The sequence below is a fragment of the Sorghum bicolor genome, chromosome 10 (assembly GCF_000003195.3).
Source record: "Sorghum bicolor cultivar BTx623 chromosome 10, Sorghum_bicolor_NCBIv3, whole genome shotgun sequence".
In the NCBI taxonomy this organism is placed as follows: Eukaryota; Viridiplantae; Streptophyta; class Magnoliopsida; order Poales; family Poaceae; genus Sorghum; species Sorghum bicolor.
Window position 1 is genome coordinate 51,709,763 of NC_012879.2, and position 15,159 is coordinate 51,724,921.

The 15,159-nt window shown below is 46.9% G+C and overlaps 1 protein-coding gene across 7 annotated transcripts; it reads left to right on the forward strand.

Annotated features, from left to right (window-relative positions):
• LOC110430863 lies at positions 8,002-11,841 on the forward strand. 7 transcript variants are annotated; one of them, XR_002448254.1, is made up of 4 exons: positions 8,002-8,454; positions 10,112-10,176; positions 11,233-11,301; positions 11,381-11,773. XR_002448254.1 is itself a non-coding variant. In XM_021448982.1 (4 exons), exons 1-4 carry the CDS (start codon positions 10,060-10,062, stop codon positions 11,774-11,776), a joined length of 495 nt encoding a protein of 164 aa, XP_021304657.1. In that variant the 5' UTR covers positions 8,463-10,059; the 3' UTR covers positions 11,777-11,841. The 7 variants fall into 7 exon arrangements, 1 of the variants encoding a protein (XP_021304657.1); XR_002448255.1 differs by having other exon boundaries at positions 8,002-8,431; XR_002448251.1 differs by having other exon boundaries at positions 8,010-8,454; positions 10,102-10,176; positions 11,225-11,301.

Here is a 15,159-nt window from a genome sequence, read left to right on the forward strand (position 1 = left end):
TATTTGACATCAAACAGATTTTATTGTTTCAATCCTATGTACGATAGTTATGTACAGCTGCAATTGCATAAGTCCCCTACTCATATTACGTTCTCTGTTCTAGAGAAATGCAACCTAGTTTGATACCTGTTGCCATGGAATTTGGGGATTCAAATGAAGCTTGGGCATTTTGGCTTAGCTACGGTGGACAACAACGCCGTCATTTTTTTATAGTATAGCCTTTTTTTTTTGAAAAAAATACTATTGGTCCCTTCAAGAACATAATCTAAAATTTGGACTTGAGAAGTCGATGTTAGAACTTATGGCTCCGAGTTAACATGTTTCGACGCCACAGATCTTGGCTCCGAGGTTGGAGCTAAGATCTGTGGCTCCGACCTCGGAGCCATGAATCTTGGTGTCGAGCTTCAATTTATAAACCACAGCCCACCAATTGCCCTACTTGAGTATCCTTTTAGGTCTTGTTTGGATGTTGTCGGATTCACCTCAATCCACATGTGTTGGAGTGGATTGGGGTGCAGGGATAGACGTGACTTCTGTCAGCTGAGGGCACGAGAGCTCCCAACCCCCGCCCCGGTTCCCAACCCCCGCCGCGACGCTCCGGCCGCCGTCGCCGCCCTCCTGGCGGCGGCGGCGGCCCGCCCGCGCCTGCTCCTCCCTCCCCCCTCCTCCTCCCCCACGCTCCTCTCCCCCCCTCCACTTCTTCCCCCTCTCCCGTTGGCCTAGGGGCCTGCGGCGGCGCCGTCTCGTCGCGTGGCGGCGAGGTCTTCTTCGGGGCGGGCGCCGGTGGCCAGGGCCGGGGGTCTGCCGGATCTGGGCCCCTGGCCCCCCTGCCGTCCGGCGGCTTCCCCGGCGTCGGCGTCGGCGTCGGCGAGACGAGGCCACCGATGGACTGGAAGGAGACGCGGGACGCGCACGTGTTCATGATGGACGTCGTCCCGGTCCCGGGCTTAACCAAGGAGCAGGTGGCCGTTGAGCTGGTGGACGGCCGCATCCTCCGCGTCCGCGCGCGGCGGCAAGCACAAGCAGGACTAGGACGACGCCGGTGATAAGGGCGCCCCGGCGGCGGGCCACGAGGAAAAGGAGGAGGGGGCACCGACGACGACGGCGGCGCCGTGAGGTGGCAGTGGCACTTCAGGGAGAGGGCTGGCGTGCGCGCGTTCGTGACGCAGTTCCGCGTGCCGGACGATGCCCAGCCACCCGTCCTTCGGCGACGACGGGCTCCTCCGTGGTGGTGGGCGTCGGCGGCCTGGGCCGGGGGACGGCCGGATCTGGGCCCCCGGCCCCCCTGTTCTGCTGCTGCTGCCACCTCCACCGTTCTCCTCCGTCGGCCGGCCTGCCCGTCCTGTCCCCGGCGTCGGCGGCTTGTGGGACGGCCGGATCTGGGCCTCCGGCCTCCGATCTGGTGCGACTCCCCCCGTTCCCTCCGTTGGCCGGCCTGCCTGGCGTCCGTCTGGGCTCCGACGTGGTCGGGGTGGGGTGCAGGACGGTTGGGCTCGTTCGAGGCGGCTGCTAAGGCTTCGGCACTTCCTCCACGGCTGCGGTGGTCATCTGCTTGGCGGCGGACGGCTACGGCGGCCGGCTCACCTCGTGCGCTCCCTGCATCGTGGTGATGTGGGCAGCTGTTCGAGCGGTTCGCCTTCGGCGTCATGGCGGCGTGGTCGGCGTTTTGGAGCGGTCCGTGCACGAGTGGCTGGCGCTAGGCGAAAGCCGTGCCTTCTGGCCGACTATGGCGACGCCTTCGGGGCGTCGTTTTCCTCGTTGGAGGCATATGTCGTTGCGTACCCCTCCTCGGCCGACGGCGCTCGTCCCTTCTGGGGTTGATGGTTGCAAGGAACTAGGGCGCCTCGCCCGTATGGGACGGCAACGGTGGCGCTCCCCGCGTCGCTTCCCTTCTTGAAGGCGTTGCCGCCGAAGTTCTTTCTACGCGTGGCCTGCTGCCCGCATGGTCCCTCGAGCGCCGTGCCGAGCCTTTTCGTGCTTCATGCTGCTCTCCACTCAGGTTTGCTGGCTAGTGTTTGTTGAAGCTGCAGTTGTGCTCTTTCCGGTGGATGCTTTGCCACCGAGGTGTTTCCGGCGGATGCTTTGCCGCCGAGGTGCGTTGCTTTGCCACCAAGGATGTATCTCCGGCAGGTGGGTCGTTGAGGTTGCTGAGGTGGGGACGGATGCTTGGCCGTCGGATGGTTGCTTTGCCACTGAGGACGCGTCTCCGGCTGGGTTGGTCGTCGAGGTTGCTGAAGTGGAGACGGATGCTTGGCCGTCGGTTGGTTCGCTTTGCCACTGAGGACGCGTCTCCGGCTGGGTTGGTCGTTGAGGCTGAAGAGGTGGGGACGGATGCATGGCCGTCAGTTGTCCTTTATGTTGCGGCTCCGAACACTGCTGGCTACCTAGGTGTTGAGTTGTTCTTCTTGTTTTTGGCTTAGCTGTTGGGGTGGTTAGGTGGAGGATCCCCCCTTAGGTTTCTTGCTTTTGTTTGTGTTCTGGGTTTCAATGGTAATCCTTGGATTACTTGTGAACTCATTGTATCAGGTTACCTACCGTTTCTTTCGGCTCTTCTTCTTAATGAAAAACATGTGAAGTCGTGATCTCGAAAAAAAAAGTGGATTGGGGTGGAATTTAGTTCAAATTCCACTCCAATCCACCTCAACACACGTGGATTGATGCGAATCCGACTACATCCAAACAAGGCCTTATTGTTTCTCCTTCATCTCGGGTTCTTATCTACCCCATCCGCCCAATCTCTTGATATCGACAAATTTGACCTTGGAAACTTAGATTTGATTCATAGATCTTCGCTAGCAAGATAATCTCTCTTCTCTCATTTTTTACGCATTAATTTAGTTGTATTTTGAAACCCTAAATATGTTATTAGTTACTGTACTATTTAGAGCTCTCTAGCCGAGCCCATGTGGCAGGCAACAGCAAGCTGTAGCAGCACCGTCTGTGGGGAGCTAGCACTCTAATGCACGGCCGAGACTCCGACAGATGGGCTCGGCTGGAGGCTGGAGCTACGGCTTGCTGCTGCCTACTAGAGCTGTAGATATTGGGGTTGAAGGCTTGAAGCCGAAAGTACCCCTTCAAGCCACCTATTCCTTTCTCTTTCCTTTGAATCCAAGGGACTAGCCTTCGGCTCCGCTCCTGCATCTTCCAGCCGGCCCCCTCCCTTCTGCCTCCGGCGAGCTTGCCGGAGAGCGCAGGGAGAGGGGCCTCACCTCAGTAGTTAGTAGATCGTACTTAGTTGTAGTAGGTATAGTAGAGTGTCTTTATGGGTGTGTCCCTTTGTGGTAATCGCTGCCCGGAGTTAGTCGTCGCCGTCTTCGTCGTTGTCACTGAGGTTTTCCTCGGCATCTTCATTGCCGTTGTCGTCACTTCCGAGGTTAGTAAGAATAAAATAAATTCGTCTCCTACTTCTCTTGTGCTTCTTCCTGGGTTGCTCCATGGTGGAGAGGGCGACATGGTGTTGTTCCCTTCCATGGCGGAGAGCCAAGGCAAGAGCACAGTCAGCAACAACGCCGTGGTCACCTGCGGCAACAACGTCAAAATCAATGCCAGTTCGAGGAGTGATGATGTCAGGCGGCGTTTGTGTGACGAGCGTCCTACTCGTTTGGATGCTGCCGCTGTTTGCACAGCGCAGGCGGTGCTGTGCGGGCAAGCTGCTACAGGCTGTAGCGGCAGCTCTCAATCCTCGGGCCGCTCAACGACTTCGCGAGGTCGTCTGCATCGAGCTTATTAGGAGGCGCGATGCCTTCTTCGTCTTCATCGCAGTTCAAGTGGAAGACGAAGGAAGGATGATGCAAGGGCGGATTTCCTGACGACGGCGGATGGTTCTCCACGCAAGAGCTGTTCCTTCGCCTGGAAGGACTGGTGTTCATGTGCTTCACTGTGGGGCCTGCAACATGTGCTGTGGGGACCGCAATCATTTTCTGCTTTGCATCGTGGCCGGCATGCACAAATCTCTAGCGTCCTCCTCTACCTCATGGCCACACGCGTCCACTTGCCCAGGGTCGTGTCCACTCTCCCGTCCATCTATTTTGGATGGCATGTTTGTGTTATGCTTATGCACATACACGGTCATTAGTCCTTATTTTGACAGAGGCCTCCGGGTTCTTTGTCTCCTTTCTTGTTGTCGTTTTGTGCATGTAGTGCAGCCTCTGGTCCTCATATCCTCAACTTAAGATGACAATGCGTACCCGAAACCCGAGTACCCGACGAGTTTTACCTGTTAAAGAGACGGATACGGAAGAATTTTTCTACCCGTGGGTATGTTAATGGGTAAAATCTTGTACCCATCGGGTAAGCGGGTACGGGTGTGGATGTATACTACCCATACCCGCCTACCCGCGGGTAAAAAACACCCGCATAAATAAGTAGCCAGCCCAAGTCATTCTAGCCCATGGAGCCCATAAATTTGGCCCAAATCCAAGTCATATATATTGTTGAATCCTCCTTGGACCCTAGAATTCACTCCACTGCCCTATCCCCTTCCCAGCCGCCTCACCCGCACGGCCGCACAGCACAGGCATCGCCGCATCGGTCCTCGGAGGCACGCGAGTTGCGCGACGCGACCGTGACTCCTCCTCGCCGCGCGCCAGGACCTCGGTCCCCGGAGGCTTCGACCGCGGCTGGGGGGTTCGCCAGCTCAAGTCGGCGGACGGCGCAGGCGCAGCCCAAGTCATTCTACCGCGACTGCGAGTGCTTCGCCGCGGACGGTCAGACGATTGCGAGTGCTTCGCCTCGTCTTCGCTGGTAGCCATGGTGGAGAACTCCGGGATAGGACAAGATGATAGCCGGTGAAGCTCTTGCTCAAAAAGTGCGAAACCAGCACCTGAAGCGTTCCCTTGGGTAAGCAAAGATGATGACTTTCAAGTTCCTTGTAGATCTGTGCAAGATTGTATGTTCTGAGATGTATGTAGCAAGATTTATGTGTGATCTGTAATTGCGAAACAATGCAATGCTAGTTTATTTGATGAACAATTCATTACCAGGTTGTTATATCTGTGCTTGTGGAGGCTAATCTCGGGTCTATTTTCGGGTGTGGGTTACCCATCGGGTAAGAATTACCCGCGCAGGTGCGGGTATGGAATGAATTCCTTACCCGAGTGCGGGTACGGGTGCGGGTGCCGGTAAGATTTTGACCTGGCGGGTGCGGGTGCGGGTGGCCAGTACCCATCGGGTACGTACCCGTTGCCATACTGATCCTCAACTCCACTAAGATAGCTACTTCTTTGGCGCTGGTTCAATGATTCTGCCTCCATCTGGGTCTCGGTTCGAGCTTCTTCTACCTCTGGCAACGTCATCAACAATATCTTTCGGTTGTCGGCATGTTCTTTCTTCGACGGCTCTACCGACCCACTCTTTACCGTCGCTATGCGCGGTCAGTCCATCTGGGTGCATACGTCTTTGACGCCCCTGCGAATACCCCTCGCTGGCTGAATTGTCATCCTCAGCGACTTAGTCGACGCTGCTGTCTTATATTTTCTAGTCGCAGAACCTTGCCGTAACTTTGTCCTTCTTAAAGGACCTCTATGTATTATGGCTGCTTTAAACCCGTACAAGCGTTGATATCTTTTTTTACTGAACAGCCCTGTGCACGCTGAAGCTATTCCAGGGGCACGTGGCTCAGCCTGGGAATTGCAGGTGACGTGGCCAGTGGGAGAGATCCGGGTTCAACATAGCTCTAATATGTTTAATTAATTAATGTATGTTGTTGTCAAAAAAAAAAGAGAGAGAAGGCTTGAAGCCATCGATGTGTGCCTGCGCTACAGCGCCCTGGATATTCACCCGCTCAAGCAGCTTCACGCGGCCACGCCCCGACGTCCTCTCGCTCCGGTAGCTCCATGCCACCACGCCCTGACGCCCTGACTTGCACGGCTCATGGCCTGGACGTGGCCTGCCTCTACAAATCCTGTTTCTTCGCCTCGCCCCCTACGTCCGAGGAGGTCTCGGCATAACATTGAATCTTGTTAGGTACTAGCAAAACATGCCATATGTTGTAACGGAAGAAAAAAAGCTTTAAAACATTAATGAGAAGGGACACGTAATGATATAATTTTTATTTATAATTTATCCTTTTTATAAAACTTAAAATTTGTAATTTATTTTACGATGACTATGATATCCATAATATACTTATTGTTGTCATTAATACGACAATATCTTATTGAATTTGTATCAAATTAAAATATAACTTGAGAGATTCTTTTGGTGTCTTGTTCCAAGATAAAAAAAGATTTAAATTAAATATCAAGCTCTATGACTTTTTAGGATCCATAAAATGTTTCATTATAGTCTGTAAGGAGTTATTTGACAACGTGTCAAGAATTTGTTTATACGATGATGATTATGATGAGATACCTCTCTTAATTTTTTACATGGCAGTCATCATCGATATCAACAGTGACGGATCCAGAAACGGACCACCAGGGGGGGCTAAATAACAGAGACCAAAAAAATTTTACTCGCTACACATAGTAGTCTAATATATATGTAGATTAGGTCGGGGGGGGGGGCTAAATAACAGAGACAAAAAAATTTTACTCGCTACACATAGTAGTCTAATATATATGTAGATTAATATTCATTTAAAAGATACATAGTACAATGACGAGGATAGAAAAATACCTAATACACAAGCCTTCCAAATTTAAAAGAACCATGTCTGATATCTTGGGTCTTCATGAATTCACACCACTTGGACCACCACGCTCAATGCTACATAATATAATTTTTAAAGTGTCATACTTCTTCATAAATCAAGATAGCAGTATAAAATGAAATGTACTATAACAATACACACCTTGGGCCCTCGCGTGGCAAATTCATCCTACGGTTTCTTATGCCTTGAAAGCGCTTTAAAATTTTTTCGTCATCAACAGATGCAAATAAATCCCGCTCAATATAGCATATCATGCTATTATTCATCCAATCATCATTCATTTTATTCCTTCGTTCATTCTTGATAATATTCATAGCGGAGAAGGCTCTTTCAACCGTTGCGGTTGCCACTGGCAAAATCAATGCAAGTTCAATGAGACGATACACCAAAGGAAAACTTGTATGTCTATCACTTTGAACCATCTTCTCAGCAAGGTTACCAAGATCAGTACGGGTGCCAAATCTGTATCATTTTTAACTTCATCAATGAACACAAGAAGGTCACTCTTTAGCTTCACACATTCATAATCAGTGAATTTTGTTTTTGGAAACTTATGATCAGCTGGCCTATATGGACCTTTCTGTAGATATGCTCTCCTAGCCTCATCCCTAATATCATGATGAAACTCATCAATTGGCTTCCTATTCCCTGGATCTTCCACTATCTCTCTCAAATCAAGTTCAATCTGTGGTCTTTTTTGCTCAACACTAATACTATTTGGTGCATCTTTCTTCTTGCCAAAGTACCTTTCCATCCATACACATTGGATAATGGATACAAATTATAAGAAAAATAAATTACCAAATATTCAGAGTGCAAATAGTATAGGGAAAAGATTTCGATCTCGTTTATTAACCTGCAAGGTTGTCTGATCGCCGAACTGGACAGGAGGGGGCGAGGCCGGAGACCCGGAGTGGCAGAGTCGTCGAGTTCGGAGATGACCAAGACCAAGCGCGGGGCGCCGTTGGCCGTCGCCTGTCACTGCTTCAAGATCGCGAGAGAAGAGAGGGAGTTGATGAGTCGGCGCGGAGGAAGGAAAAGCGGCGGCCAATTAATTTCGCGAGCAGGCAATGCGACGCGCTAGGCAAAAAGCTGAGCAAGGCACGAAGGCTCCTGCTGTTCTGACTCGGGTGGGCTAATGGGCCTGATAGCCTTTTTATGTTTTTTTCTCTACAACTAAAAAGAGCCGGATCTTATCGTCTGATAGGCTTCATCGCTTCACCCGTACGATTGACCGCATGTACGGTGTTAACTTCCCAAAAAATACCTTCCAGGGCTCCACCACATATCCCTTCACATAATGCCACCAGCCGGTTAATCGACCCCCTCGCACCCTCCCGACGCCGCATCCCCTCCACTCCGCCCCCACGGCCGCCGCCCCTCGCCCCCACTGCCGCCGCCGACGCCGCAGCATCCCCTCCACTCCGCGAGGCCCCTCCCCTCCGCCCCCTACTACCGCCGCCGCCGCAGCCCCTACACTCCGCGAGTCCCCTCCCCTCCGTCCCCATTGACGCCGCCGCCGTCGCAGCCCCTCCCCTCCCCCGGTTGACGCCGTCGTCGTTCCTCCACTTTGCAATCCCCTCCGCTCCCACTGACGTCGCCACTGCCGCCCCTCCCCCGCGCGATCCCCTCCGCCCCGGACCTAGCGAAGCCGGAGTTCGGGCTCGCCAAGCTTCTGCCAGGGCAGGACCACGGCGAACACGACAACGGTCCTGAGCGCCCCCTGCGACCACGAGTGCGAAGCTGGCGCCGGTAGGTTGGGCAACCTCGATGGAATAGGTAATTCCACAACACTAGAATAGGTAACTCTCGAGCCACAATCTCTATCATGTTTGGATATTATCACCAGCACATATCACTCGTGTGCAAAAGCTAACACATGCTTATTATTTTTTTTTACATACAAATTTTTCTCTCCGGCATTAGAGAGTACAGATAATCCAGAATAAGTTATCTTTCAGTGAATCAATCAGTTATATACGAATATTCTACATGGACAGAATATGTATCTTTCAGTGAAATTGTGCTATAATCAAGCATCCATTTTCTATCATAGCCGTGTTGTTTACTTACTAGTGAAATTGTGCTATAATCAAGCATCCATTTTCTATCATAGCCGTGTTGTTTACTTACTAAATAAAGGAACTAAACTTGAAACTGTACTTGAATATGGACCAAAGAATCAAACTAATGTTTAAATATTACGATCACCTTGCACACCACCTATATAATAGTAAAATGAGGAACACACATAGTCTCTTAATATATGACACATGCATGTATCAGAGACACCACGCAAGAGCAGAATTGTTCTTCTAGAATTTCTGAAAGTATTCAGATAAATAATAGCAGTTCTCCAGATGACTCTTCTACAGCATGGCAGCAACAGCTCTTTCTATAGAAATTTGTTCAGCCTATCACAGACCATCTGAAAATCGGCAAGATGCACATATACAAGTATACTAATACTGATAAACATATTCCTCACCATGCATCCAGAAGACAAAAGCAGTGTTTCCTTTGGCAGAAACACCTACTTGATACTGAAGAGTTTAATCGCATGATGAAAAAAATACTTTGATAATCAGAATCCTTCCTGCGTCTGATCCCAGTTATATTTTGTGGCTGATATTTCCTTTAAACAATATTTATGAATCAAATAATCCTGACCTCTCTCTGCGCTACCAAGTTGAGTCTTCATAATAACCTTTAGGCAGTCAGCTCAAGTCTTACTAAAGTACTGTGATACATAAAAAAGAAATGCCATAAAATTAGAGTCTAACAGTTTTGCAAGTTACAGAGTAAGCTAATCATAAACCTTGGACTTAGATGTAATAATAGATAACAGATCAAAAAGGTCACATAAACAAAAAGGCAGCATTAATAACATGCAATTAAACTGCTCATTTTCCTGAATTTAGGTAGACTTCACAATGCTAACAGTAGCTTACAGCACTTCAGAAGCATAATACTATGGCTCGGAGTGCATATTTGTGTCTTAGTCATACATGCTTGTCATGCCTTTTGATTGTTTGTGTTGGAGATCACAGGTTACAGGCTTAAGGACATTGGCCAACCTAACCGGTAGCCATCTTATCACAATTCACATTGTACTTCCTCTGGAAGCTAGAAATAGTCCACTAACTATATGGAAACAAATAAATCTCTAATGGACAACACTAACTAAAAATAGGATACATTATTTGTTGCTCTGAGTATTGTAAAACTACATATTTTCCTTGTTTAAGAATTACTACAATAGTTTCATTAATTACGAGCTTCTGAATGCTGAAGTTCTCCCATTACAAAGTAATAGGCTATCAGCATGGCAGCATCTTTAAAAATATCTATTTTTAAGGATGCTCACATGTCACTTGTAATTTGTTCTACTAAAATTTACATCTGTAATGTGCGGTGGGACAATCTCGCCGCCGGACGACCTCGCTAAGCCTCTGCCAGAGCAGGAGCGCGGAGGACATGGCAACGGTCCTGCACTGCCATCATCGACTGCTTGCCACTTCCAGGTTACCTCGTTTTGCTCTTTTATTCGTCCCTATATTCTCAAGATTTGAATTGAATGAGTGTCGTGCGTGTGTTGCAATGGAAAAATAGTCACAACCTAAAGACTGAACCATGACACATTGATAGTAAATTTAGAACTATGTGAAGCATTGAGATACATGAAGCTCAATGTCAAATAGCTAATTTTCAGCTAAAACGGTAAAATACTTCAGGATTGAATCACATCTATTAGAGCTAACTGAACACAAGACTAAAGCACCATTGAAATAATTTATTAACTCAATAATGAGAGCTGAGGACTGATTTTTACTCGTGCAGTCATATGCATATTTCTGATAAGACCCACATGTGAGCCAATATGATAAGAGAGAGCTCCCTATTTGATACAAAAGCAATTACCAAGCCGGTAACCTAATTTGCTAAGTTCTTTAGAACCAGTACCAATGCATCACCCTTCCTACTTGACTTGTTATGGTAGTTTGCACCCTTTCGAAGCATGGCTCACTTATTGTTTCAGTTAACTGTAGGCCAATCGAGTTGCCAAAAATTAACCACGTCGATTGTTGATTTGGAAAATAGAAAACAAAAAAAGATCCTTTAACCTGAACATACACTAAGTGCATTAAAAATAGAAAACAAGGTTAGGAGCATGGCATGGTGGCTGGTTGGCTGGCTTAATTGATTCTTGTTTGATTATTTGCAAGTGATCATCTTTTTTGGCAATGTCGTGGTCCTTGGTTAGGTTGCTTCATTTACCAAAACTTTTCTCAAAGTCACCCTCACTCAGCCACCAAATATATCTAGGATCAATATTACTTGTAAACTTATTTCTTCAAATATGCTAAGCTAGATTTACAAAAATGCTCAACAAGGTTTACAAATCTGCCTTTACTTTCTGAACTTCCATGTACCATGACTAAAACTGCCAATTGACATTGTTAATTTTAAACTGAGCACAAATCTTTCAATATATCTTGTCATTCAATAGTAGTTTGAGGAAAAGACATTGCTAACAATCCGATAAATACTAATATGAAAAAAAATCTAAAGTTTTTTAGGGTTCCATTAAATGGAGAATAGCGGTTCACGTACACCACTCGGAGACAACACCAACACTATCAATGGAGGTACTCCTGCGAAACATCATTTTACTATATTATAATTTTACTACAGGATGTAACATGTCCAATTCATGACTGTGAACAGGAAGATCTAGAGTTCGCAAAAGGGAGACAGATAGCGCTCGATGGCACGGAATGTCTCAAGAGAAAAGGGACGATACAAATAGAAAACGTCGAGAAGCGTATAAAAGAAGAAAGGAGAGAAAGGAGCAACACCTATGTATCGAAAATACCAATGGTAGTATAGTAGAAATGTTGGTGAATGACAATACAATACGCATATTACTATTGGTGATTCTTATATTTGATGTGTCACAATTGGTAGATGGTGTGGATGCATCAAACAAGGAAAATATTGATCCTACTGAAACAGATGATTGGTTGCATAGGGATGATTCATTCCATGCAAAAAACTTTGATGATGAACTTATATCCAATCAGTTACCAGGTAATTAAATTGTTGCTAATATGGGACTCATGACTACATTTTTGTGTTGGTGAATCTATCAGTAGCTTTATATATGAAAAGAGGTTTGTTGACGGATATCTGGTGTATTCTTGTTGTTTTGCTACTATTTAAACTCAAACACAACTATGTAGGTGGTGAGGTAATTACTGCTCGCAACATGGTTATGAATTATCAAAAGCAATCACAATGCACCCAGGAGCAAATCATGGCTCATCGTGCGTCGTCTATGAAGAGCCATGCAAACATGACACATGCACAACGGGAACAAAGGAAAAAGCGACAAAAGCTTTACAATCAAGCTCCATCTCGTAAAGAGGCAATGAAAGTTACTACAAACCGCTTTAGGGAGATGCGGAGACACACCTTAAATAGTGAGTCCATCGCAATGGAGAACCCACACTTTAATCCAACGATGGAGTGGCTCATTGCAAACTCATCCGGGCCTCAGGGTCCCACAATAAGCCCCAGTGATTGGACTATCCCAGAATCCAGTGCAACACCTATTTGCTTCCCCCCACAAGCGAAAGAGGAGACATATGATGATAAAGATGAATGCGGTGATATACCATCTGGTCACACGACACATAGACAAAATGTACCATCTGGGTAAAGACATGTATTGTTAGCGCATCGTAACACTATGTTCGAGCGCCGCATCGGTCAAAGCACAGAGTATCTAATAATGATGGTGAAGACCACACGGATGAAAATACGCCCTTACCTCAGTCAACTATGACGAACAACGGTAAATAATGAGGTATCCCTATCCCCATTCCTTGACATAAAAAAACATTATTCCTATCTTAACCATGTCCATTATGTGATTGACAGAAAGCGGTAGACCAAGCAATCAACTTGCTTCAGCTACACCTGAACAACCATTATTTGATGATACAGGTAATTTGTACTACTTTTAACATTGTGTACAATATTTGCTTTCCTTTAATGTTACCTAAGTTGTAATATATCATGGCACTGTGGCGATCACAGATGATGATGAGGGCGATATATTTGAAGATGATGAGGAAGAGGATGAGGGATACTTGTTTGCTGGTCAAGGTATTTGTACCAAATACCGATTACCTTTCTAAACATCCACTCATTTATATAACTTTTATTTTTATGTTCAAATCATTTTCAACAGAGGAATCAGATGACGATGTCCATAGTGATACTACCGAGGAAGACACGACTTCTAACCTTGAAGGACCTGACCCGTATGAAGTGGTGTATAGTAACATGCCTAGGGAGACACACATGCTAAAACCTGTCACAGATTGCAAACATTGTGGAGCAAAGAGGTTTCCAAAAGAACCTCCTGGGTTTTGTTGTCGCAGCGGAAAGGTTGAGCTGAATGCGCCCGTCATACCAAACCAGCTTATGAGGCTTTGGACAAGCTCTGACGCGGATGCTAGGCACTTTCGTAACAATATCAGGTTTTTCAATGGCCACTTCTCTTTCACTTCCCTGTATTGTCGCCTCGACAGTGCTACTGCTAACATTAGAAACATCGGCATATATACTTTTCGTGCACATGGCATGATCTATCACAACATAAGGTCATTTGGGAGAGAAGATGGTAAGGAGCCCAGGCATCTCGAGCTTTACTTCTATGATGAAGATCCGAGCCTTGAGTACCGGTACCGAAGGTGTCGTGAAGAGCAGTATCAAAAAGATAAAGAAGTTATAAATAGACTGGTGGCCATCCTTCATGAAAACCCATACTCACAACATTTGAGGAGTCTGGGGAACACTGAACACCTCGAGGACTATCGTCTTACACTTAACCTCGATCAGCGATTGGACCAAAGGACATACAACGTGCCGATGGCTTTAGAGGTGGCTGCTGTTTGGATCGAGGGTAGTGAACTCCTTGGTCAATTTTAGAATAGTGTTGTCCTACATGGGAAAGATAGGAGCAGGCATGGCATCCGATCATACCATGGATGCTATGATGCTCTTTCATACCCACTCTTTTTCCCTAGAGGTGAGCTTGGATGGCATATGGATATCCCAAAGAAAGGTGTTACTATAGAGGATGTCAACACGGCTCGTGCCCTGCGTAAGGCTCGTAGTGGTATTGAAGAAGAAGAAACAGGTTTGTATAACTTCTTGTATTTTTCATGCATATCAAACCATTATCACATGAACACCTCTAATACCATAGTTTTTTCAGACTCTCCGAGAAATTTATGTGTTTCTGTGCGTGACTACTACTGCTACAAGTTCCAGATACGGCCAGGAATATTTAATCCCATACTTTATGGCAAGCGTCTTTTTCAACAATTTGCAGTGGACACATACATCAAAATCGAGAGTTGTCGATTGGATTACATATGCAATCATCAAACTGAGATTAGGGCTGATCTCTACCAAGGATTGGTTGATAGCCTACATGTTGGTGAGGGTAGATCAGAAGCTGTTGGAAAGCGGACAGTGATGCCTTCATCGTTTATCGGAGGCCCGAGGGACATGAGACGTAGATACATGGATGCCATGGCACTGGTGCGAAGGTTTGGAAAACTAGATATATTCCTGACTATGACATGTAATCCAAAGTGGGATGAGATCACACGTGAGTTGTACCCTGGACAAACACCACAGGATCGTCCAGACCTTATTGATCGGGTCTTTAGGGCAAAACTAGAAGAGCTTAAGCACATGTTGTTAAAAAAGGATATCCTTGGAAAGGTCCGTGCACACGTGTATGTTGTGGAGTTCCAGAAGAGGGGTCTACCGCATGCACATTTTTTGCTAATCATGGACAGACGCTACAAGATCACGTGCCCAGAGCAGTACGACCTTCTCATCTCTGCCGAACTCCCAAACAAGAAGAAGTATCCAGACTTGTATAAAATGGTTACAAAGCATATGATGCATGGACCTTGTGGAGTACTTAATCGCAATGGTCCGTGCACAAAGGGCCGTGAATCATGCAAGAACCGTTACTCACGACCTTTCTGCGATGCCACATTACAGGGCAAAGATTCATACCCAGTTTATAGACGACGAGACAATGGTAGAAAAGAAAAAGTTCGCGGACACGAGCTTGACAATAGATGGGTCGTGCCTTATAACCCATACCTCCTACGTTTGTTCAACTGCCACATCAATGTTGAGGCGTGTGGGAGCATCAAGGCCGTGAAGTATTTGTTTAAGTACATTTACAAGGGTCATGACCGCACGTCTGTGGCTGTGAGAGAGGCTGACTGTGATGATGAAATCCACCTTCCTAATGATATATGCATTCCACAGACTGGGAAAGACAATGATCTTGATACATTAATTGACTACATATTCCCTGCCCTTAATGCCAATATGTCAAACAAGAGCTACATCACCTCACGAGCAATATTATCTGCACGGAATGACTGGGTTGATATGATTAACATGAA